Source organism: Megalobrama amblycephala, unplaced genomic scaffold, assembly GCF_018812025.1.
Source record: "Megalobrama amblycephala isolate DHTTF-2021 unplaced genomic scaffold, ASM1881202v1 scaffold497, whole genome shotgun sequence".
In the NCBI taxonomy this organism is placed as follows: Eukaryota; Metazoa; Chordata; class Actinopteri; order Cypriniformes; family Xenocyprididae; genus Megalobrama; species Megalobrama amblycephala.
In genome coordinates this window covers 125,474-151,103 of record NW_025953413.1, presented here as the reverse complement: position 1 = coordinate 151,103, position 25,630 = coordinate 125,474, and the positions used below count along the sequence as shown (strand labels likewise).

The window sequence follows — 25,630 nt, the reverse complement described above, 5'->3', positions numbered from 1 at the left end:
AAAAGAGATTTTTATTGCATTAGCAACTACACAGTTACCACCTGTTACTGCTTTTAAATAAAGAAACATGCAGCATAACATCAATGTTTTCTGGTCTTCTCCTAAACTGAAGTAGGCTCTGCTCTTCAGCATAATGGCGACCCACAAAACTCAATTTTACGGTAAACTACTGGCAAAAGTAATTTTTTTTTTTTTTTTTTTTACAGTTTATTACTGTTAAAATACATTTTGTGGGTGTGTCTTTTTATCTTACACCTTTAACTCTTTCAATACCACAGAAAAGTCATGTAGTGTCCACACTACAAAGAGTAAACGTAACAACAGCTGAGTCTCATTTCGGAGGCTGTGTCCTCCGGAGGTCGCATTTGAAGGCTGCATATGTCATTAAGGATGTCGTATTTAGGAAAAGTAACCATAATAAAATTGATGATTATTCCTTGTGAGGTGTAAAATACTGTATTTACTTTTTTTTTATTTTGCAATCCAACAGTTACTTTTCTTTAATGGGAAAGCCTCAATGACATATGCAGCCTTCAAATGCAACCTCTGGAGAATGCAGCCATTGACACAGTGTTGCAGTGAGATAATTAAATGTAATGTTAAAAAAAAAAAAAAAAAAAAAAAAAAATCATGTAATGAAAATGTAAGTGATGATTGAGCATTAGCGATGGACACCTGCTGTTAACAAGCAGAATCACTGAAGTAAAGAGGAATAACAAGAACAAGAAAAAGTGGAGATAAGCATTTGCTTTAATTGGTCTCTTGACCATTGACTTTGTAAATGTTTTTTTTTTTTTCTCTGGCTGATTTAACTGTGTTTTTGCAAAGCACATTTATTAAGGCACATGCATACATGCCACTTAACAATGGTGAAAATAAAAAAAAAGACATTTCAGCTGCATAATTTATGCATGCTGGGATTTTTGTACCATGCTGAAACCCAGCATGCATTGAGATGTGAAACTTTTGATTGTCACCATTGTTGAGTATGCTGATTGTTGATATCTGTGTGTCGACGTGATGCAGGAGTTCAAAATGTTTTGTGCACTGTATGATTCCAATATCTTTCAAAATAACTGTTTATTAAAACATTGCTGGATCTCATGCTGTAGAATCACAGAGTTACTATAAATCAATAAATACAAAATTAAAACATAAAAACAAGGATTTGACACAGGAAGAGATCAGTGAGTCCATTATGATTATGGCATCATCACAACACAATCAAAACACACCTGATCAACTTCCTCTTGACTTTTTCTTGCAATAACAAATGTGCTTTATAAAGAAACAGTTACAGCAGGCAGAAAAAAAACAAAACAAACTAATGTTATAAAGTCAAGTGTCAAGAGCCCAACTAAAGTAAACACCGATCACCATAATGGTAACTACAAAATAATACAAACTTTATTATTTTCTCAAAAACAGAGGTGATCGTGCTTTTTCTGTTGGTGGCCCTAAGTTGTGGAACATTCTCTCAATGCATATCCACGCTGCCTCAACTCTATCTATTTTCAAGTCTACTCTGGAAATTATTTCTTCTCCCTGGCATTTAATATTTCTTGATTTGCTATGCAATGATCCTTTATTTTAATGAACCTCATCCATTCTACAGTGTGTGTTTTATAGATTGTGTTTTATTGTTTGTAAACTTGTTGACTGTTTAAATGTGCTATATAAATAAATATTGTATTGTATTGTATTAATTTTCTTCTGTACATCTATGAAAGAACCTATCTATGTTTCTCCATCCTTCAGTGATTCTGCTTGTCAGGTGTTTATCAGTGTCTGTATTCAATCACTTCTTTTCATTCACTCTGTCAAGTGGACTATATTAGTGAACTAGTGAATAGTGAATGGGGGTATAGGGTGTGATTTGGAACACAGCCTCTGAGTGTCGACTTTGAGCACTGTTAATTCACAATATATTCTTGTAGGCTACTTTCTCGAAAATCAAGTCATCTTCATTTATATAGTGCTTTTTACAATACAGATTGTTTCAAAGAAGCTTCACAATAATAATAGAAAAATTAATGGACAGAGATTTTGGCTTTACAACAGCTCTAGGAAAAAAGGTATTGTTGAGTTAAAGTAAGTTTTTGATTTCGAAAGTTACAAATAATACCCAGAATGCATTGTTTTCTACAGCATATTACTGCTTTAATGAAATTTTTTTTTTACAGCAAGGTTTTACAGTGTAGTGATGTTTTGTCAACTTATTCAGAACTGGTTTATCAGGATTAGCTGCAAATCCACTGAACTCCTTCACAGTCACAAAGAAGAAAGTAAAACAGGTTTAAACAGCTTGTCTTCATGCTCCAGATCATTTTTAGACCCCTAACCTTGACAATCCAGTGAGATAATTGTAACTTGAACTCAACATGGATCTGCTTATGTTTATTTATGTGGCTGTAATTCCAGTAATATCTGACGGTATGTACATTCTCTCTTTAAACTGATTCTAATTATGAATTAAATTATCCAGTTAACTTATATTATCAGTCAAAGGTTTGGATGCATTTGACTGAATTTATGTCGATCATGATCTTTTAAGGTGTCTGCTTAAGTGTTAGAAATGAATTTGTATATTATTTTCCTTACAAATATTTCAATAATATACTTTTTTTGGAATATTATATTTGTATACATATTGTATTTGGACTAGACAGTAAAGGAAATAAATCATTGTGTGCACCACAACCATCTTCAATAGTGTAAAAAAAAAAAAAAAAACATAAACAAACAATGCATCTTTCATATTACAATTATGAGCAGCTTTGTGTGATTTTTCTCCTTCTCCAGGGGCCTCATTTATTGTGTGGATGTGTACTTAAAGTGTATGCAGTGTCTAGAGTCTTTCTTAGTTTACTGGAGAACTTGCTTGAATATATATGTGTGGTTCTGTAACAAACTGAACACAAGAAAAAAAAAAGATGCACACATGGATACAGGTGTTCCATAAACAAACATCCACTTAAGTAATCTAACAAACATAACTAAATGCTATTCATAATTAAATGGTAAATCTGAATATAGCAGTGACATGTTGGGTGATTATTCTTTACATCTCCACAAGAGGGTTCAACTAGCACGTGAATGCTGCTTAACTGCTGATTAAGGCTATAAGCATGTGACGAATAGCATCTCCAAAATAGCATGTGTATACAGTAATAACACAGTGTGTGATACATAAACATTTACAAAGTATTGTTGATAAAAATCTACCAATAACAAATATCCACTTTTGGTCAGTGATTATATTAGTCAATCTCTTTTCTTTATGATGATGATGAAAGATATATGACCTGATCACCTCTGTTTCTGGCTTCCTTTGCAACAAATTATGTCTTTTGGTAAATACTGTTACAAATACCACAGCATGACATAAAAAATATAATAATAATAAAAAAATCAAGAATCAAACTGCCCAACCAAATGAAACACTGATCACCATAATGACGACCAAATATTTTAAATAAAACATCAACATCTAAACCTCTGTTAATTCTCAAAAAGAACTGTAGATGAATGACAGAAATAAATTCAGTCTGGCTAGTAATAAGAGAGATTTAACGTCTTTTCAGTTGATTTCATCTAAGGCTGTGGCTGGAAGTCAGTTGTTGTTCTTGTGTTTCTCTTTCCTATCATCAGGTGTCATCAACAATTGAACAATAATCATCACTCAATTAATCACTTAAGTAACTAATTAACTCTAACACTGCTTCAGTGTTGCTTTTAACACCCTGCTGGTGGTTCCCATATGAACACTGAATGGTGTTAATTTAACACTGGGGAATTTAGTCACAACAAAAAATATATCATCAATACTCACTTCCTTTACATGCATGCACAATGTAAGTCAATATAAACTTGAACGTAATGGCAATCAAGCATTGATGCACTAGTTAGAGTGAATATGGTGAACTTTCCATTCTCACAGGCACATTGCACCTGTTCTCAGCACGGGATGTTCCAGTAACATTGTGCACCCTGATTGGTCAAAATTATCCAGGACATTCAAGAATATCTGGGCATTTTGTACAGGCAGAGTCGAAGTAGTAGCTATTCTTGCCTCTTGCCATTTTCAAGTAAAGGATTTGGACATTGGCTGGTGCTTTTTTATATTCAAATGTTATAATTAGAGGGTGCTTTCAGGATGGAGATCTGAAACCATTCAACTGCACACAGTTTCAAGATAATTTAGATAATACAACTATTAGGCCACAACTGCCCCCAATCAGGTTAGCAGGCTATATTTCCTGGCAATCTGTCCAGCTTTGTAACATTTATTTCTTAAACCAACCCTTTAAAAATTGCTGTAAAAAGGCCAAATTTTGACAGTAACATGCTGTTTTCCATCAAAACAGTACTATTCCATAGAAAACAATGCATTCTGTGTAATATTTGATGTTTTCGATAAAGTAGCCTACAGCAATATACCGTGAATTAACAGTGCTCAAAGTCGAAACTCAGAGGCTGTGTTCCAAATCACACCCTGTACCCTCATTCACTATTCACTTAGTTTACTAATATAGTCCAACTGACAGAATGAATGAAAACATATGTGTGAATTCAGTCACTGATGAACACCTGCTGTTAACATTCAGAGGTCATAAAGGTGTCATAGTTCAAATTTTTTTTGTAAATGATAAGTTTAAAAATTCTTTATAACTAATTACTGTGCACTGCTTGATCTTCTGCTATAGTATCACAGTGTTGGTAATACAAAAAATAAATTTATACATATAAAAAACACATTTCTGATAACAGATTAGACACTGGATGAATTAATGTCATAATCAAAACATAACCAACATCACCTAAGCACATTTTTTCCCCTGCTTTCTTTTTTTTGTCACCACAAATGTGTCTTAAAAACATGGTTACAGCAGACAAATAAAAACAAGGGTCAAGGGCCCAACTAAAGCAAACACTAATCTCCATCATGGTAACATCAAAAGAAACAATAAAACAACATCCAGAGCTCTGTTAATTCTCAATAAGAACTTCTGTAGAAGTCTGACAGAAATAAAGTCAGTCTGATTAGTAATAAGTGAAGCGGGTAATACTCTTTTTGTTGTTTAACCCTCCCCTACAGAGATTTAATGTCTTTTATCTGCAGTTGATTTCATCTAAGGCTGTGGCTGAAAGCCAGTTGTAGTTGTTGTGTTTCTGCTTTTTTTCTGTTCTTGTTGTTTCTTTTCTTTCAGTGATTCTACTTGTTAACAGCAGGTGTCCATCACTAACTCTCAATTATCACTTACTGAATCAATAATTATCTCATTATAGGGTTAGTTCACCCAAAAATAAAAATTATCCCATGATTTACTCACCCTCAAGCCATCCTAGGTGTATTTGACTATCTTCTTTCAGACTAACACAATTTATAATGGTAGTGATTTATAATGCATCCATCCATCCATCCATCATAAAAAAAAATCCATATGGCTTCAGGGGGTTAATAAAGTCAGTCTGAAATCAACCGATGGGTTTTTCTAAGAAAAATATCCATATTTAAAACTTTATAAAGTAAAATAACTAGCTTCTGGCAGATAGCCATATGCATCAATTTGCGGCAGAAGAGCAAACTCTGACTTGACGCATGCACAATGATTAACACAGGTGTGCAGATGATAGAGCAAAACAAAACACACAAATTAGAAGTCCAAAATGAGAAATTTTAAAGAGAAATGTCAGAGGATTTCGATATAAGAGGAACTTAATTTTGTTGCACAGCTCTATTTGTTTGAACTGCGAGAGGCATCTAAGCTTATGATACTCCTACATCTGGCGTCATACATCGCATCAGTGGGTTACTCATTTGGCTAGTGATGGGGAGTCGACTCCAAAAGAGTCAATTCCTCGACTCTGAATAGCCCCAGAGTTGGGGTCGACTCCAGCACAGGAATTGACTCTCGGTGTCGACTCTGTTGCTGTGTCCAGAATCGCTCACTTGTTTACTGATTCTCGAATCCATAGCCTACATAATGCATGGCAGTTAAGTGCTTAATGTCTGTGGTTAAGTGCACTAAGCAAGGAATGAAATTTAGTGAGGAATTCGGACACTGACGAATCGCGTCAGAGAGCTGTCGCAGAAACTTTGTCACATAGCCTACATTTATGTAGCTTACTTTTAGATAACAGTCATAGTGACTTTAGTTTGTAACTAAACATACCTCCATGTCAGCTTTAGTATTGATGGTAGCTTATATTGTTGCAATAAATATAGATTTGATTTTCCATAGTTAACCGTGTTCATTAAACTAACCATACATAAAAATAATAAAAAAAAACCTCACATCAACAATAAACACATTAATAAGTGTACATGTATGCATTTTTTTATGTATTGTATTAATTTTAGTATCTTTAACTCTCGTGTCCAAGCACTTTTAAGACAATGATCATGTGCTTTTAGCGCCATCCCCCGACCAATCCCTGCTTTCTCGTTCATTTAATTCTGACATAATATTCGACCACAGATGTTTTTCATGACTTTTCTCTCTGTAAAATTAGGTTTCGGCAACTAGAAACATTGATGGGCTACTCATCAATCATCTCTAAATTGGACTAATTTGGACAGTCTCGCTAAACGTGTGTTGTTTTAATGAGGGGATTTTAAGGCTTTGTGTCGGGGAAAAATAAATTAAGTGTGTAAGGACTGCCATCTTGGCTTATTTATGACCCTGTTTTGATGTACGGTAAATCCCATCAATTTGGTAAATTCCATCGACTCCTACAGTGGGAGTCGGGAGTTGACTCTAAAAAACCTAGAATCAAACACCACTACATTTGGCACAAGTCAGCTTGTGCAGTATGTGTATGGTTGTTTGGCGGAAGCTAGCTATTTTAGATTATAAAGTTTTAAATGTGGATATTTTTCTAACAAAACCCCATCACCTCACCTGCTTGGCCTTTATTAACCACCTGGTTAATGTTGCAAAGATTTGAATTAGTCATGTTTTTTATTATTTTACTGTTACACGTCAAGTGTTTGCAGTTTTATTTTAAGAAATATATTTTTTTCTTCAGTTGACTCAAATGAAATAAGTTCATGGTACTAACACTGTACAAATACTAGTTTTTTAAACTCAAACTGTTTGAAGCAATTGGTTTTCCAAATTAAATAAGTTAATTTCCATGGTGGTATCACGGTAACATACTGTAAAAAAGGTGAACTGTAAATGAACAGTACATTACTGGCAACCAATATACAAGAAACTACAAATCAAGCTTACTTCATTTCTCTGTATGTTTTTCAGGGTTAACTGTGCATGGTTCCTTTAGTGATCTGGTTGTTCCTCTGGGATCTTCAGTGGTTTTGCCCTGTTATGTTGATAAACCTTTACCAATGGAGGATCTGGAGGTGGAATGGAGAAGAACAGACTCAGAGACTCTGGTTCATCTGTATCAAGATGGTGAGAGTCGACCAGAGGCCCAACAGCAGGATTATCATGATAGAGCTCATTTCTTTACTGATCAGATTCAACATGGAAACTTCTCCCTCCTGCTGGACAATCTGAGAGCTGAAGATGAGGGAGAATACACATGTAGAGTTTACAGTCAGCAGGATTATGGAGAGACTGTGGTTCAAATAAAACATGTTGGTGAGTGTGAATCCCCATCATTTAAAAATAATTTTAAAGAAAAACACTTTATTGAATTCATATGCTCTGACAATTTATATATTATTTCAGATCTCTTTAGAGTATCAGGCTCAGATGAGTCCATATCTGCATCTGTGGGTGAGGACGTCACTCTGAACTGCTTTGTAGACTCTCACATCATATCTGAACAAATTGAAGAGGTTTCATGGAAGAAATCTGACAAAGACGGAGATATTCTGGTTTTGCTCTACCAAAACAATGAGACTTTACCAGATTCATCAGATGAGCGATACAGAAACAGAGTTGAGTTCTTCACTGATGAAATCCGCAAAGGAAACTTCTCTCTACGACTGAAGAGAGTCAGAACAGAGGATAAAGGTGTTTACCTGTGTCAAGTTAAGGCTGGAGGTTTATCAGCCAATATAACTGCAATACTGGAGCAACTGGGTGAGTTGTGTTGTTACATATAAATTTGAAGTCAATTAAAGGAGCTATATGTAAAACTGACAGCAATCAGTTAAAATAACTACACTGTAAAATTTTGATGTAACAGTGTTATCAGTGTTAAAGCAGAACTAAGTAACTTTTTTACCTTCATAAATAGTTCTTACGATGGTTAATTGACTTGTAGTGGTGTGTTTGAGGCGAGCTCTAACCCCCTCTGGCACGTCTACGCCAGAAAACAGCACTTGCAAGTTGAGCTGCATCGACCCGAAACAATCTTGCCTCATGTTCACGTTCACGCGAGAGTGACAAAATCTTTATGGTAATTCAAAAACAATGTATATATTATGACTTTATAAGACAATTTCGAAAATTTCCCACCTCCATCGAGTGTACTGTATTTGCAAATTACCCACCCCCTCTTTCTTGTACTGTATTTGCAAAACTACTGCGATGGTGAGCGTTGTAGTCGTTGTAGTCCAGAGCTGTGCTTGGAGTATTTATGACAGTGTGATCCACTGAAGGAAACTGTAGGGGGAGCTTCGCAAATCTTACTGAGTTCCGCTTTAAGAATCGACCCTCACACCCTATACCCTCATACACTATTCACTACACTAGTTTACTGATTAATTCCACTTGACCGAGTGAATCCAGACACTGATGAACACCTGCTGTTAACAAGCAGAATCACTGAAGGAAAGAGAAACTACAAGAACTACAACTGATTGAAGATACAGTGCCCTCCACAATTATTGGCACCCTTAGTAATTATGAGCAAAAGCAGCTGTGAAAATAAATCTGCATTGTTTATCCTTTTGATCTTTCATTCAAAAAATTCACAAAATTATAACCTTTCATTGAAGGAAAAGAATTGAAAGTAGGGGGAAATCACATTATGAAATAAATGTTTTTCTCCAAAACATGTCGGCCACAGTTATTGGCATCCTTGTGTTCAAAACGTTTTGCAACCTCCTTTTCCCAAGATAACAGCTCTGAGTCTTCTCCTATAATGCCTGAGGTGTTTGGAGAACACCTGACAAGAGATCAGAGACCATTCCTTCATGCAGAATCTCTCCAGATCCTTCAGATTCCAGCTCCATATGTTGGTGCTTCTTCTCTTCAGTTCAATCCACTCATTTTCTTTAGGGTTCAGGTCAGGGGACTGGGATGGTCATGGCAGAAGCTTCATTTTGTGCTCAGCGACACATTTTTGTGCTGGTTTTGATGTTTGTTTTGGATCATTGTCTTGATAGAAGATCCAACCACGGCCCATTATAAGGTTTCTAGCAGAAGCGGCCAGGTTTAGATTTTTTTATCTGTTGGTATTTGATAGAATCCATGATGCCATGTATCTGAACAAGATGTCCAAGGCCTCCAGCAGAAAAATAGGCCCACAACATTAAAGATCCAGCAGTATATTTAACAGTGGGCAAGGGGTAGTTTTTATCCATGTGTACACCAAACCCATCTGGTGGGTTTGCTGCCAAAAAGCTCTTTTTTTAGTTTCATCTGACCATAGTAGCCGGTCCAGTTTGAAGTTCCAGTCTTGTCTGATAACTGAATATGCTGGAGATTGTTTCTGGATGAGAGCAGAGGATATTTCTTGAAACCCTCCCGAACAACTTGTGGGGATGTAGGTGTTGTTTGATCATTTTTTTAGGCTTTCTGAGACTCAAGACTCAACTAATCTCTGCAATTCTCCAGCTGTGACCCTTGGAGAGTCTTTGTCCACTCAAACTCTCGTCCTCACTTCACATTAGGACGATTTAGACACACGTCCTCTTCCAGGCAGAGTTGTAACATGTTTAGTTGATTGGAACTTCTTAATTATTGCCCTGATAGTGGAAATGGGGATTTTCAATGCTTTAGCTATTTTCTTACAGCCACTTTCAATTTTGTGAAGCCCAACAATCTTTTGCTGCACATCAGAACTATATTCTTTGGTTTTACTCATTGTGATGAATGATTATGGGAATTATAAATTATAAATACGTTACAGAAGCCAAAAGAACTAATACAAAGAAATCAAAGATCAGTAGTCTAACAAACACTGTTTACCATAATGGTAACCATTTTCAATAAAACATCAACATCCAAACCTGTTATTTCTCAGGCGTTTCCCAGAGCCAAATATGGTCGCAAGTTACCAATGGAGTTCAATTCTGCAGAACACAAAATAAGATATTTTTAATGAAATCTGATGGCTCAGTGAGGCCTCTATTCCCAGCAAGTTAATTTACACTTTTTAATTTCCCAGAAAGGTATTAAAAACATATTTTAAACAGTTCATGTGAGTACAGTGGTTGTACCTTATTATTATAAAGCAATGAGAATACTTTTTGTGTGCCAAAAAAACAAAATAACTTTTCAACAATATTTAGGCCAGGTTTCAGAGACAGGGCTTAGCCTAAGCCAGGATTAGGCATTAGTTCAATTAGGATATTTAAGTAACTTTTATAAACTTACACTAGAAAAAAACAATACTGGTGTGCATCTTGAGACAAAACAATGGCACTGACATATTTGAAGATCCGTCAGTACAAGTTACTTTCAGTTAAAACAGCTCAAACATGCAGTTTAGTCTAGGACTAGCTTAAGCCTTGTCTGTGAAACTGGGGTCTAGTTACTGCCGATTTCAAAACACTGCTTCGAATCTTTTGTTTCGCCTCACGATTCGGTTCGCATGTCAAACTGCCAAACTGCTGAAATCACATGACTTTGCCGCTTAGATTCAAAGCAGTGTTTTGAAATCGCCCATCACTAGATATTGTTGAAAAGTCGTTATTTTGTTTTTATGGCACACAAAAAGTATTCTCGTCGCTTTATAATGTTAAGGTACAACCACTGTACTCACATAGACTGTTTTAAATATGTTTTATTTGTAGGCAATGAAAGTGTAAATTAACTTGCTTGGAATAGAGGCCTCACTGAGTCATCAGGTTTCATCAAAAATATCTTAATTTGTACAATGACATGAGGGTGAGTAATAAATTACATAATTTTCATTTTTGGGTGAACTGACCCTGACCCTTTTCATTTTTGGGTGAACTGTGAGGAATACAATAAGCGATTCATCGTGTAGAGGCAAATAGACAAAAGAAGTGTTCGCAATACAAGTTTCAGACATTGCTTAGAGTAACATAGGCTAGAATAGGGAGGGATTAAAGGCAGTGAAAGCACAGATTTTTATTTTATTTTATTATTTTTTTTAATGATAATGTTAAGTGCTCTCGAAAAAGATGAGCTTTCAGCTGTTTTTTGAATATTGCCAGGGATTCTGCATTCCAGATGAAGGCGGTGGGATCATTCCACCAGCAAGGAACAGTGAACGAAAATGTTCTGGAGAGTGATTCCGTGCCTCTCTGTGATGGTACCACAAGCCTTCGCTCATTTAGTGATCGCAGGCTTCTGGTAAGGATGTCGACTTGTAAGAGTGTAAGAGTGAGTGGAAGTAGGAGGTGAGCAGCAAGTGGTAGCCAGTGCAGAGAGATGCAGAGAGCTGTGACATGTGACATGGGCCTTTTTGGGTTCATTGAAGACAAGACGTGCTGCAGCGTTCTGAATCATTTGTTGAGGTTTGATTGCACATGATGGCAGTCCAGCCAGAAGAGCATTGCAGTAATCAAGCCTAGAAATTACCATGGCCTGGATGAGAAGTTGTGTTGCTTTTTTTTTTTTTTTTTTTTTTTTTTTTTTGGAAAAGGCCTGCCCTTCATGATGTTGTGTAGTACAAATCTTCATGAGCAAGCTGTCTTTGCAGTGTTTTCTTTGAAGGTCAGTTGGTCATCAAAGATTATTCCAAGATTTCTAGCCGACCTTGATGAGGTACCTAGCTGGATGGTGAAATTGTGGTGTAGAGTCGGATTGGCAGGGAAGACGAGAAGCTCTGTCTTTGCCAGGTTGAGCTGCAGGTGATGCTCTTTCATCCATGCCGAGATGTCTGCCATACAGCTTGAGATTTGTGCAGCTACCGTGGGATCATCTGGATGAAATGAAAGGAAGAGCTGCCTTTGTTACTCCCCTCCCGACCCCTAGACAGGCAGGGGAATGTAACAATAGGCTATTGTTAGTTTGTGCATGTGTAACATATGTGATCTATGAGGACAAACAGGAATAATGAAGTGTTGGGATCACTGTCTTACAATTTAGTTGTGTTGTAAAACAGCCACATTCTGCTGTACATTGTAAAACTTTGCAGTGTAAATTTGCAAAAATTAACTGGCAGCAGCTTCACCTGGTAAGAACTGTTTATAGTACTAATACGGTCACATTATAAACACACTGTTAATTTAGAAACTTAAATTGCAATTGACTTCTATTGAAAGTGTGATAACTTACTGTATCTCTATGTGGTATGCCAGCAGCAGACAAGAAAGCTCTTCAGGGGGTGATCAAATCGGAACAAAAAAAAAAAAAAAAAAAAAAAAAAAAATAATTGGCTGTTCTCTGCCTTCCTTAAAAGAGCTTTACACTGCACGCTGCCTTGGAAGGGCAGCTAACATTTTAAAAGATCCTTTCCATCCTGGACATATTTGTTTGTTTTGCTGTCCTCTGGTAAATGTTTTAGGTCCATTAGATCACAGACCAATAGACTCAAGAACAGCTTTTACCCAAGCGTTATGCGTGAGCTGAACACACACACACACAGGAATGGGCAGTATTTATGATACATGTATTTCAAATACGTATTTCAAATACAAAATAGTATTTTGTAATTTGTATTTGATAGGGTTGATGAAAATAGCTACGTATTTTGTATCAAAATACTTTAGTGTTTTGTATTTTTAAAATACTGTAAAATACTTTGTAAGAAGTCTACATGATGACATCATAGAATTGCAGCCTCTGATTGGTGCCTACTCAGTAGTTTGCCCAGACTTGTTGAGATCAGAACAGAAAATTGCCATATGGATCCATATGGAAGAAGGTAGTCAAGGTAAGAAATGTGCAGGCTGCCAGCTTTCCATCAATTTTTTTTGCATAAATTGCTATCATTTTTAACAGTTCACGTTAAGTTTTGATGTTCGTTTTGGTAGCCTAGGCTAAATAGTTTACCAATTTACATAATGTTCTTGAAAACTATTATACTGAGCAGCAGCCCCCTATATTTATAATTACAGTTTTTTTTTCAGTTGCTAACAAGCATTGTTCAATACCAAAACCACATTTTCAAAACTCTTCACACAGTCTGCATTACCAGCATGAATGTTGGCCAAACAGTTAATCTCACGTACAAAACTCACTCAGACCAACATAACAATGGCAACAATTCTCATTCAGAAAACACACATTTCATTCACAACACACTGACCTAAAAAACACTAACAACAGGAAGCATTACATAATTGATGAACTTTTTTTTTTAAAGTTTCAATGATTTTCCACATAAATCAGTTCCTCATATAGAATACTGTAACAATTTTATTGAAAGCATTTGTAACACGAATGAATCAGAAATTAATCAAAATTTCATTTTTTATAGGAATATAGTACTTACCAAAAGGTGAAAAAAGAGGGAAAAACTCCAGGGCTGCAATGATACAGTTTTTTCAATCGCTAACAAGCACTAAACCATACATCAGATACTTTTTCTAAACTCTTAACACAGACTCACACCTACAAAACACAATTGGCCAAATGGATAATTTTCTTCTCAAAAACACATTTTGTTAAATATATACTAAATCTTCATTTCAAAATAGAACACATCTTTCTCTGCACACACTAACTTTACCAAAACACTGGAAATCTGACTCAAAATTAAATTATTCTGTCAAAGAATAACACTTGTTTTCACCTCACAAGGTACATGCAGTCAATCAAAGTACGTCAGGTTTCAAAATACTGGCTATTGTTGACATTACAAAAACTGCATAGACTTTTAGGTTTCAGTTTTACAGGTATTTGCATGCAAAACATCCACCGTTTTACACTAAATTTCTTGGTTAGGTACTGTATGTCCAAATGTACAGTAATGTTCACATTCAAAAGCATTCCAGTAAAAAGCATTTTTTTCCTTTGCTGTTTACTGCAGAAGGTACAGTAGAAACACGGTATGATAGAACAGAAAAGGTTTTACAGTATTGCTTACAGTGAACAAAATATCCATGAAACACATAAGAGCATTCTGAACAAAAAAACAACAGCAAAACACCCAGATAAAAAGGGGGGAACTAAAAAAAAAAAAAATTACTGTATCTAATCTCTGCGATCTTCAGGGTTAGGCCACATGTTTTCATCAACATCACATCTGATATTATCCAAGGCGATGCACCTGGAATAAAATCGCTTGGTATGTTGGATCCACCCTTGGCAATCATGAACGGTGATGTCCCTGCAGCCAGCATCCATGGCTTCAAGGAGGGACATCTGGTCATGTGGCTGATAGTCATAAACCTTCCACCTCCATGCAGAAAAGAACTCCTCTATGGGGTTGAGGGAAGGTGAATAGGGTGAAAGGAAGACACATATCAGTCTTGGGTGGACTTCAAACCATGTTGTTATTGCTTGAGAATGATGGAAAGCCACATTGTCCCAGGTAATTACAAAGGTCCTCATGTTTTCACCCTCCTGATCCTGCTCTGGAACCAGGCGCTGGTGGAGATCATTGAGAAAGGCAAGGAGGCGATCGGTATTATAGGGTCCAACCTGACATCTGTGAAGGAGTAATCCTGCATTTGCAATTGCTGCACACATGGTAATGTTTGCCCCTCTCTGTCCTGGCACATCAACTGTGACCCTTTTTCCAATTACATTTCGTCCACGTCGACGCCTTTTGGCCAGATTGAATCCTGCCTCATCTATGTATATGAATTCATGAGGGGCCTGGTTGGCCTCCAATTCCATAACTCTCTGAAACAAAGTTTATGTAAATCATGTCATTACTATATACCATACTGTACTGTAACCTATTACTGTATAGGTTACCTACTTGCAAAGTGCAAAGCTTATAGAACTGGACATTGAATTGAATATACACTATACCTGGACATATTGTTGTTGTAGCTCCTTGACTCTCTCACTGTTCCTCTCAAAGGGAACAGTGTAGAGCTGCTTCATCCGCACTCTGTGTTTGGACAATGTCCGCGTAGTCGTTGTGAGGCTGATGCTATCGATATTGTCAAATATCTCATGGTCCTCTACAATTCTAGTTTGAATTTCATGCAGTTTTATTGCATTATTTGCAACAACCATTTCTACAATGGCAAGCTCTTGATCATTATTTAGGAGCTTTCCTCTTCCCCCAGAGGGTGGAAGACGTTACATTCTTTAGAGGGACAAAAAATTCGACATATGCATTACTGTATGACCTTATTGACATGTCAAGTGAGAATAGAAACAATCCATGTAAAATGCAATACTTACCTGTTGGTTTGTTGAAAGATGCGTATAATGGAGGCAACCGTTGACCGCCTCAAATTGGGCTGCACTCTTTCACCAGCCTCTCTTAGTGAAAGACCATGGTTGATTACATGGTCAATGATAGTGGCGCGAATTTCATCACTGACTACTGTTCTTGCAGCCCTTGGAATGCCACCACTACGCAGTCTTACACCTCTACCTTGCCCTCTCCTTGGCCCTGCTCCTCTCACTGCTCCTGCACCTCTCCCTGCTCCTCTCACTGCTCCTGCACCTCTCACTGCTCCTGCACCTCTCCCTGCTCCTCTCACTGCTCCTGCACCTCTCACTGCTCCTGCACCTCTCCCTGCTCCTCTCACTGCTCCTGCACCTCTCACTGCATCTCTCACTGCTCCTGCACCTCTCCCTGCTCCTCTCACTGCTCCTGCACCTCTCACTGCATCTCTCACTGCTCCTGCACCTCTCCCTGCTCCTCTTACTGCTCCTGCACCTCTCACTGCTCCTGCACCTCTCACTGCATCTCTCACTGCTCCTGCATCTCTCCCTGCTCCTCTCACTGCTCCTGCACCTCTCACTGCATCTCTCACTGCTCCTGTACCTCTCCCTGCTCCTCTCACTGCTCCTGCACCTCTCACTGCATCTCTCACTGCTCCTGCACCTCTCACTGCTCCTCTCACTGCTCCTGCACCTCTCACTGCATCTCTCACTGCTCCTGCACCTCTCCCTGCTCCTCTCACTGCTCCTGCACCTCTCACTGCTCCTGCACCTCTCACTGCATCTCTCACTGCTCCTGCACCTCTCCCTGCTCCTCTCACTGCTCCTGCACCTCTCACTGCATCTCTCACTGCTCCTGCACCTCTCCCTGCTCCTCTCACTGCTCCTGCACCTCTCACTGCTCCTGCACCTCTCCCTGCTCCTCTCACTGCTCCTGCACCTCTCACTGCATCTCTCACTGCTCCTGCATCTCTCCCTGCTCCTCTCACTGCTCCTGCACCTCTCACTGCATCTCTCACTGCTCCTGTACCTCTCCCTGCTCCTCTCACTGCTCCTGCACCTCTCACTGCATCTCTCACTGCTCCTGCACCTCTCACTGCTCCTCTCACTGCTCCTGCACCTCTCACTGCATCTCTCACTGCTCCTGCACCTCTCCCTGCTCCTCTCACTGCTCCTGCACCTCTCACTGCATCTCTCACTGCTCCTGCACCTCTCACTGCTCCTCTCACTGCTCCTGCACCTCTCACTGCTCCTCTCACTGCTCCTGCACCTCTCACTGCATCTCTCACTGCTCCTGCACCTCTCACTGCTCCTCTCACTGCTCCTGCACCTCTGACTGCTCCTCTCACTGCTCCTGCACCTCTCACTGCTCCTGCACCTCTCACTGCTCCTCTCACTGCTCCTGCACCTCTCACTGCATCTCTCACTGCTCCTGCACCTCTCACTGCATCTCTCACTGCTCCTGCACCTCTCACTGCATCTCTCACTGCTCCTGCACCTCTCACCTCTCACTGCTCCTGCACCTCTCACTGCATCTCTCACTGCTCCTGCACCTCTCCCTGCTCCTCTCACTGCTCCTGCACCTCTCACTGCTCCTGCACCTCTCACTGCTCCTGCACCTCTCACTGCATCTCTCACTGCTCCTGCACCTCTCACTGCTCCTGCTCCTCTCACTGCTCCTGCACCTCTCACTGCTCCTGCACCTCTCACTGCATCTCTCACTGCTCCTGCACCTCTCACTGCATCTCTCACTGCTCCTGCACCTCTCACCTCTCACTGCTCCTGCATCTCTCACTGCTCCTGCTCCTCTCACTGCTCCTGCACCTCTCACTGCATCTCTCACTGCTCCTGCACCTCTCCCTGCTCCTCTCACTGCTCCTGCACCTCTCACTGCATCTCTCACTGGGCCTGCTCTTCTCCCTGGGCCCCTTGCTCTTACTCTTCCTCGTCCAGACATTACAGTGTTTGTCTTTTTCTGTTTCTGTTTCCAAAATTGCTATAATTGCTAAAATTGCAATTAGCTTGTAATGATTTTTTTTTTTAATTTTTGGCTATATAATTGAGAATATTTTAAAATAGTTACTGCATAAATGCTTGGAATTTGCCGTCATTCTGTTTTGAATGTGTTTTTAATCATTTTGAATGCAGTGTGTTAGCATTAGAAAAATGTGCTGAAAATACATAGTATTTTGCATGTTTAGGAGAACAAATGGGAAAAGAGTTCCTGAATTTTGAAAAGTGTGGTCACTGAATGCATTTTGTCTGAAAGCAATGAAAAATGGTTCACAGTGTATACATTTGCACATTTTTTATTCCTTAATGTAATGTACAGTACAATACACCAAACGACAACGACAACAACAAAAAATATTCTGCCCCAACATCCCATCTTTGGTCTGGGACAGGCCAGAGAATCTCATCAGCATCACAGGCTGTACTGTTCCTATCCAGGCAGAGTGGGTAAAATCCTCTTGCATGCCTGATCCACCCCTGACACACATCAACTGAAATGTCTAGTCAGGCTTCTTTCATTCCATCGTCTCTGTGTCCTACAGAAAAAGTAGTGATTACTGTAACTATTTACAAAATGTAAGCAGACAGAATCTCTATCTGTATGTAAGGCAATTTGATGCATGTGTTGTAACAGAGTACAGCACTCAGAAGTTACAGTAGAGTACACTGAGGTACACCTACCTGTTTCCCTCCCTGAAGGTTCTTATGATCGAGGCGATGGTGAAGCAACTTAAGTTTGGCTGAACTCATTTCCCAGCCTCCCTCATAGTCATACCATGGACAAGGACATCAACTAGTGGCACAAATTTCATCTGAGACTCCTTGTCTCCTTGCCCCTCATCCTCGTCCTCCTCTCTGGTGTACTCGACCTTTTCAATCACATCTCTATGGATCCATTGTTCCAAAACTGAATGAACTGGCTCGGGCTCTTTTATCTCTCTATTGAAGGTTCTGATTGGTGTGTGATAAATTTTGACTCTTAGTGTTTCCACGTGGTTACAGTTTTTGCCCGTTGCTTGAACACTATAGACCCATGCTTAGACTAAAGTAACACAACTTGAAGCTTTTGTTACCATACCTCAAACACATGTACCCATACCTTAAACAAAAGCGCTGCTTTGCACTCTAGTTGCAATTCTGCAACACACTTACTCCTTTATGCAACACACTTGATCCTGCATACTACACTCTATTTCATACATAAGACACTTCGTTCAAAAATGAAATCTCAGGGTGCCATTTGGAAAACACATATACATGTACAAAAAATACAAAACACATTGGATAATTGCAACCACTCAAATACACACCTCAAAACACTTACTTACAAAACTGAACACCAATCAGCCAGCTAAAAAAAGGCTCAGTTAAGCCATTTTGAGAATTTTGCAAGCATGGAGAGCAAGAGGTGGAGGCAGAGGAAGACAAAGAGAGAGAGGAGTAGGACATGGTCAAAGAGGCTATGCACGGAACAATATTTCAGATGATATTAGAGCAATGGTGGTGGATCATGTGGCCAGACCCAAACAGATGGCAGGATCTATAATCCCACCCACACACAATTGGCCTGTTTTTCTGTATTTACAGTAGTGTATTTTGTTTTATTTTTGTATTATTTTTGCGTTACTGCATTTACTTTACTGTACTGTATAGTACTGTGATGTGCAGTATTGAGTTGATGTCATCTGTAACCTTTCAGTTCTTTCATTTTTGGTTGTTGTAAAAACCTTTGTTGGAAAAAAAAAAAAAAAAAAAAAAATAACAGAACAAAAACTGTAAGTGTTGCATTGAGCTTCACAGAATGCTAACTGATGAACTGAATAAAAACAGTGAAAATGAAAGACTGCAAGTAGACAAGTAGACTAGTGTGTTCCCCCTGATCTGAAAGTGTATGCATATGATGCAAGTGTGTGTCATTTTGTCATCAGAGTTACATTTTGACAAAGGAATGTTAGGTTTTGATAGCAGAGTTTAGGTTTTGATAGCAGAGTTTCAATTTGACAGAGATGTGAATGGTATATTTCCCAGTGTTGTGTCATGTTTACTTGTGTGTAGAGTTTTGGCACAGTGAGCGAAGTTTTGCAAAATGTGTTCAAGCAACGGGCAAAAACTGTAACTGTATGCTAACTGAGCTCCAGCTATGCTGACTTGAGTGAACAATATTGAATGCTAGTGCTTTCTAAATGACAACATGGTGTAGGCAATGAGAAATGAAGGGATTTGTGTGTAGAGTTTTTTTTTTTTTTTTTTAGTGTGTAAGCAATCGTAAAAAACTGTAATATAAGTTCATCTATTCTGTTGTATTTACCTCTCTTTTATTGTGTGCAATATCATGCAGCACTTTTGAAGTATTGTATAGTGGTTATTGTTTTTTTTTTGGGGAAATTCTACTTAAATTGTTTTCTATTTAAATTAGATGTTTAGCTTGCACTAATTCATGTGTGATTGCACTGTACGGATTGCTCTAATTCCGCTGTACTTTTAGTACAGTGACAATAAAGAATCTTGAATCTATTTTAAGGCAGTCAGTTTCAGCAAATGAAATAAATTTATTAGTTTTAATTTGGTGCAACTGTGCTGCCAGCATATTACAGACACATTACAGGACAATTTTTACAGTGAAAACTGTAAAAAAAAAACATCAGTTCTTTATAGGTGAAGCTGCTGCCAGTTTATTACTGCAAATTTACACTGCAAAGTTTTACAATGTACAGCAAAATGTGGCTGTTTTACAACAAAACTACATTGTAAGACAGTGATCCCAACACTTCATTATTCCTGTTTGTCCTCATAGATCACATATGTCACCAATGCACAAACTAAAAATAGCCAATATTTTAATATTAAAAAAAAGTATCATGCAAGTGTAAAAAAATAAATAATGTAAAAAGCGATTAAAAGGGACCTATTATGCCCCCTTTTACAAGATGTAAAATAAGTCTCTGATGTCCCCAGAGTGTGTATGTGAAATTTTATCTCAAAATAACTCACAGATAATTTTTTACAGCATGTTAAAATTTTTTGAGGTTGAGAAAAAAATGTGCCGTTTCAGTGTGTGCCCTTTAAATGCAAATGAGCTGCTGCACTCGGCCTAAGAGGGCGGAGCTTCAAGAACTCATTCTCCGGTGACAGGTGTCAGTCAGGACCTATTTTTTTTTTTACAGTCTATGGCCAGGATGCACTATAATGTCAGAAACTGCGAATATATGCTGCATTGAGATAGAACAGGTATAGTTCAGTTTAATTACGGTTATAACTTATATTGTCTTCTTGTTTTTATCCACTATATTAGTACAAGCCAGTTTACCGATGAGATTTATAACGTTTATTGTACTTCACACAAAATATGAAGCGTCTGTTTTTCACTCTAGAAAATCACTGTAAGATCTTAATAAAATGCAGTGCATGTGTGCATTAAAATATTATCCATTAACTCTCTCGCATTATCATCAACATACATAACGAAGAACACAGAAACACTTGTTACAACTAACAGTAAACAAATATATAAAGACCCTATGCCTTTTCGGGTGGTGCTTAATAAACTGGTAAACTTCCACAAATCAACTCCTTCCACAAATTAACTCCGATGAACTGTAATAAAGTGCTCTCATCTTCATTACTGCCATATCCAGTATCACTCTGGAGACTGTAAGCTGGATCACAAACAGTTTACTGATCTATCCTTGAGTAACAACCTTTAAGCACAGTTTCTGTTTTGTATTGTCCCTTTGTATTGACATTCGTTCTCAAAGCAGTCCAGTGTGAAATGATTCATGCAGACATAAATTTCGGTAGAGTTGAGGCAGCATTTTATTTCGAAAACAATAAAATGTTGTCTTCAGCGTCTCAGATTTCGGGAGTAAATGGAGAGAGCTATGTGGATTAATCCATCCAGCTACAGAACACCTAAAATGCTTGGGATTCTTGTCAGTGCAGTAATGGTGGACTGCATAAACTTGCTGTGAACTCACTCAGGGCAGTTCTATGTTCAAACTTCAGTGTCTGTCAACATTCTTGGGCGGGGTCTGTGGCTAATGTGATGTCACATTGCCAGGGATCTGGAAACGGCTCGTTCTGAGACACTGCTTATGATTAATGGGGATTAAAAAAAGGAGAGGTTGGATTTTTATCATTATAGGGTGGTTCTGTACACACACTGCACTACAATTTTGCATAATAGATCCCCTTTAATTATGATTCACATACAAAAATATGAAACCTCAAAAACATCAACAACAACAACAACAACAAAACACGTTATATTTATATTTTAAAGGGCATGTATCCTTTGTTCAGTAATTGATGTCTGTGTTTCACAGATTTCTCTGCTTTACACATAATGGTGTTGATTCTCTGCATTACTGCATCTGGATCTGTAATTCTGCTCTGCTGTCTGATCTACTGCAGATCTCCTAATAAAGGTATTTATTTCAGAGGAAATTCAACAAGCATCACTCACTATGTTACTGTTTCTGAACATTATAATAGTTCTAAATAAAATAAAAATTAGGGTGGTGTAACTGGTGCGTGAAGTAAAATCCAAACAAGAGAGAGAGTGGAGTAAGGCAGAATGACAGTGGAACATGAGATTTAATGAACAAAGGGCAAAAATACTACACTTGTACCACAATTTTAATGACGAACACAGAACTGAGGGAACTAAATGAGGAAACTAAATGAGCAACAGGTGAATTAATTAGTGGATTACTTGCACACACAAGGAAACTAGGACTCCAAATTTTTATGCCCTTCACTTGCTAACTTCCCTCCATCTTGTGGACTCAAATGTGCATCATTGCTTACGTTGCACGAGTGCCCACTTCTGGCAGAACTTGTGCGTAAAATTTAAATGGAACGCACTAAGCCCTTGATCACTTGGAATTCACTATGGAGCTGAATTATTTTTTAAAGGGTTAGTTCACCCCAAAATTAAAATTCTGTCATTAATTACTCACCCTCATATCGTTCCACACCCATAAGACCTTTGTTCATCTTCGGAAGACAAAATAAGGTTTTTCTGATGAAATCTGAGAAGTATATGACTCTTCTATGGACAGCAATTTAACCACCACTTTTAAAATCCTTGTAAAGTCAATTCTGAGAATTGTTCCTAAACACATTATAACTGTTATAAATGTATTGCTGAAAAACATTACAAAGAATGCAAACTATGTAGTACTGAATTGTGGAGTTAGACCGTTAAACAGTTTTTCACCAATTCTGTGTTCAGCATTGCCCTGCCTCTAACTATAATAACTGCCAATGACGCACTAGATCCACCGAGCATGGCCTCACCCCTAACACAACAGCGGATAACACTGGATAGTTTTACAGACTTTCATCAGAGACAACTGGGATTCACTGATTATCCGCTGTTATTGGTGAATGGGGCTGAACAGACTGTCTCCCGCATCGGCTTTCATCCTTCCGTCCCGCCGACAACCGATGATATGGGGCCGAACCGACTAGCTCCCATTCTGGCCTTCATTCTCCTGTCTTGTGGCACCAACATCTGGTGCCACAGTTGGCAGTACGTGCCCACCAATGAGTGTTAGTTGCCTTATTTTATAATTAGTAGCTAGTCTACAGTAACTATTTTGCAACCCTCAACCCTTGTATCTTTCTCTCATGTGGGCATGGTTTCAGTGCTGACAGCGGACATGCCCCCAGAATTTGAGACCAGAGAACATTTTTTTCAAGATTTTGATAACTTATTTCATTTACTTGGTGGTTTTTTTTTTTTTTTAAATAATTCAAATTTGGCTGGGTGGTTAATAAAACATTTTTCTTTACTTTAAAGTCCAGAATGGTACTAAAGACATCGTTAAAAAATCGACATGACTGCAGCGATTCAACTTTAATGTTATAGAGTGACAAAAGTATTTTTTGTGCACAAAAACAAAACAAAATTAAAGCTGCAAGCAGCGATGAAAGGCCCCCCGCAAATATGCATTTAAGTATATAAGCATAGGAGGACAACGTCTCCTACGTCCATTTTCCACACTTCCAGCTATCAGCTGGTGGCGATATGTCTAAAAATACATTTTGGTGTGTTGATGTCTTCAGGCCAGGTCATTTACCAAACATGTGAAGTTTAAGGCAGATTGGACATTGTATGCCTGAGTTGCAACAACTTCCTGTTTCATGGCGTTAATCACATACACTTGGCCAAGTGTTGCATGATTTAATGTGTTTCTGGCATGTTTGGTACTTCATGGCATATTTAAATATGTTTCAGGGAGTGAATTACAGTGTAAAGCATACCATTTCCTGTTGCCCACAGGTAGCACTATGACCATACCTGACTTACAATAGCTTCCTGTTTCATGGCCAAACATTAAATTTTGTCAGGCCACCGCGGACATCCCATTCGACGAAAATTCAAGATCTTCGCAATTTAACGTCGCAAAGGCCTTTAGATTAAACTGACCAAATATAATGTTTATCTGATAAAATCTCTAGGAAGAGTTAATCACAGTGTAAAACATGACATTTCCTGTTGCCCACAAGTGGCGCTATGACTGAAACAGAATATTGGCGTGTAGATGTCTTCAGGCAGGACTCTAATAAAACATGTGAAGCTTGAGGTAGTTTGAACATTGTATGCCTGAGTTACAACAACTTACTGTTTCATGTTGAAACATCAAATTTTGTCAGGCCGCCGCAGACCCGTTAGATGAAAATTCAATATCATGCAATTTATCGTCACAAAGGCCTTTAGATTATACTGACCAAATATGATGTTTATCTGATAAAATCTCTAGGAGGAGTTCGCTAAAGTACAACATCTGGAAATGGCAAAAACTGCAAAAAATTTTGCAGAGAAAATTCAAAATATCTCACTTTATGTTTGGTTTTCAGATTTTGCTCCGATTGACTTTTTTGTAGGTATTGGGCTATTCCATGTGCTCACCAAATTTCATACTTGTACGTGAAAAGTAGCGCGAAGGGTGCTTAATTGAAATTTTGTAGGTGCCGTTTTGCCACACCTAATTCTGAAACCCTTATCAGAAGTAAATTTTCACCAGTTCTGACATGTGTGCAAAGTTTCAGGCCCTCAGAGTTTTTGAGCATATTTAGGCCCTCAAAAATGTGATTCATTTCAGAGAAGAAGAATTGACAGAGTAATTCCAATAGGGTCCTCGCACCATCGATGTTCTGGCCCTAAATAACGACTTTACTTAACAATGTCTTCTCTTCTGTATCATTCTTGTACGTTGTTTACATTCAGTGTTTCCAGATTCTACGTCAGAACAGCGGCTCAGTATTGGCCGGCTCCTGCGTCAGCATCACACGCATGTGTCGTGCTGCTCACTTGACCAGCGTCAACCAATACTGACATAGAACCTGGAAGCATGGAACGTTAACAGCATACATTCTCGTCACTGCATAGACTTTTTTTTAACAATGTCTTTAGTACCTTTCTGGACCTAAAAAGTGGTGGTTAAATTGCTATCTATGGAGGTGTCATATACTTCTTGAATTTCTTCAAAAATATCTTAATTTGTGTTCCGAAGATGAATGAAGGTCTTATGGGAGTGGAACGACATGAGGCTGAGTAATGAAGTAATGACAGAAATTTAATTTTTGTGAATATTATTAAAATATATATATATATATATATATATATATATATATATATATATATATATATATTTCCTATTTGAGGCAATCCTTTGCAACCTCACGTTTGATCTGGAAAGAATGTTTTGTGTCTGTTTCAGTAAACTCACTGCTGCTTCTATAGTGGGCAGGGACTTCTACTAACCTTCACTGCTACTACTACTGTAAAGTTGACTGATGGGATCAGGTAGTCTGAGCTTGTGTGATTGAGTGGAGGCACAGACTAATATGAAGCAGGGGTGAAAAGTTACATTCAAGCTATTTAAGACATGAAGAAATTATTTTCACAGGAAAAAATGTCATTTTGGTGATCAAAGATGAGTTTTAAGGGATAAAATTATTGACTGCAGGGGGACTTTTTTATTTCTCATTATAAGTGTCTTTTGCTTTTCAGGTTTCTTTTTGAAGCATACTTATTACCATTTTTTTCATCTGGGAGAGTCAGTGGTTCTGCCCTGTCATCCTGACAAACGTTTATTAAGGAACATAAAAAAGGTGGAATGGAGAAGAAAAAACACTAAGATTCTGGTTTATCTGTATCAAGATGGTGAGAGTCGACCAGAAGAACAACATGAGGATTATCATGA

The 25,630-nt window shown here is 38.2% G+C and overlaps 1 protein-coding gene across 1 annotated transcript; it reads left to right on the top strand.

Moving 5' to 3' along the window:
• The first annotated feature begins 2,299 nt into the window (after positions 1–2,299).
• LOC125261826 (butyrophilin-like protein 2) lies at positions 2,300–8,136 on the top strand. The gene is made up of 3 exons (XM_048180371.1): positions 2,300–2,433; positions 7,263–7,607; positions 7,698–8,136. The coding sequence occupies exons 1-3, from the start codon at positions 2,382–2,384 to the stop codon at positions 8,075–8,077; spliced, it is 777 nt and encodes a 258-aa protein (XP_048036328.1). The 5' UTR covers positions 2,300–2,381; the 3' UTR covers positions 8,078–8,136.
• Positions 8,137–25,630: the final 17,494 nt, after the last annotated feature.

Coding starts and splice junctions, on each gene's coding strand:
- LOC125261826 (XM_048180371.1), top strand. CDS start 2,382: ATGGATCTGCTTATGTTTATTTATGTGGCTGTAATTCCAGTAATATCT. Junction 2,434..7,262: donor AATTCCAGTAATATCTGACG/GTATGTACATTC, acceptor TATGTTTTTCAG/GGTTAACTGTGCATGGTTCC. Junction 7,608..7,697: donor GGTTCAAATAAAACATGTTG/GTGAGTGTGAAT, acceptor ATATTATTTCAG/ATCTCTTTAGAGTATCAGGC.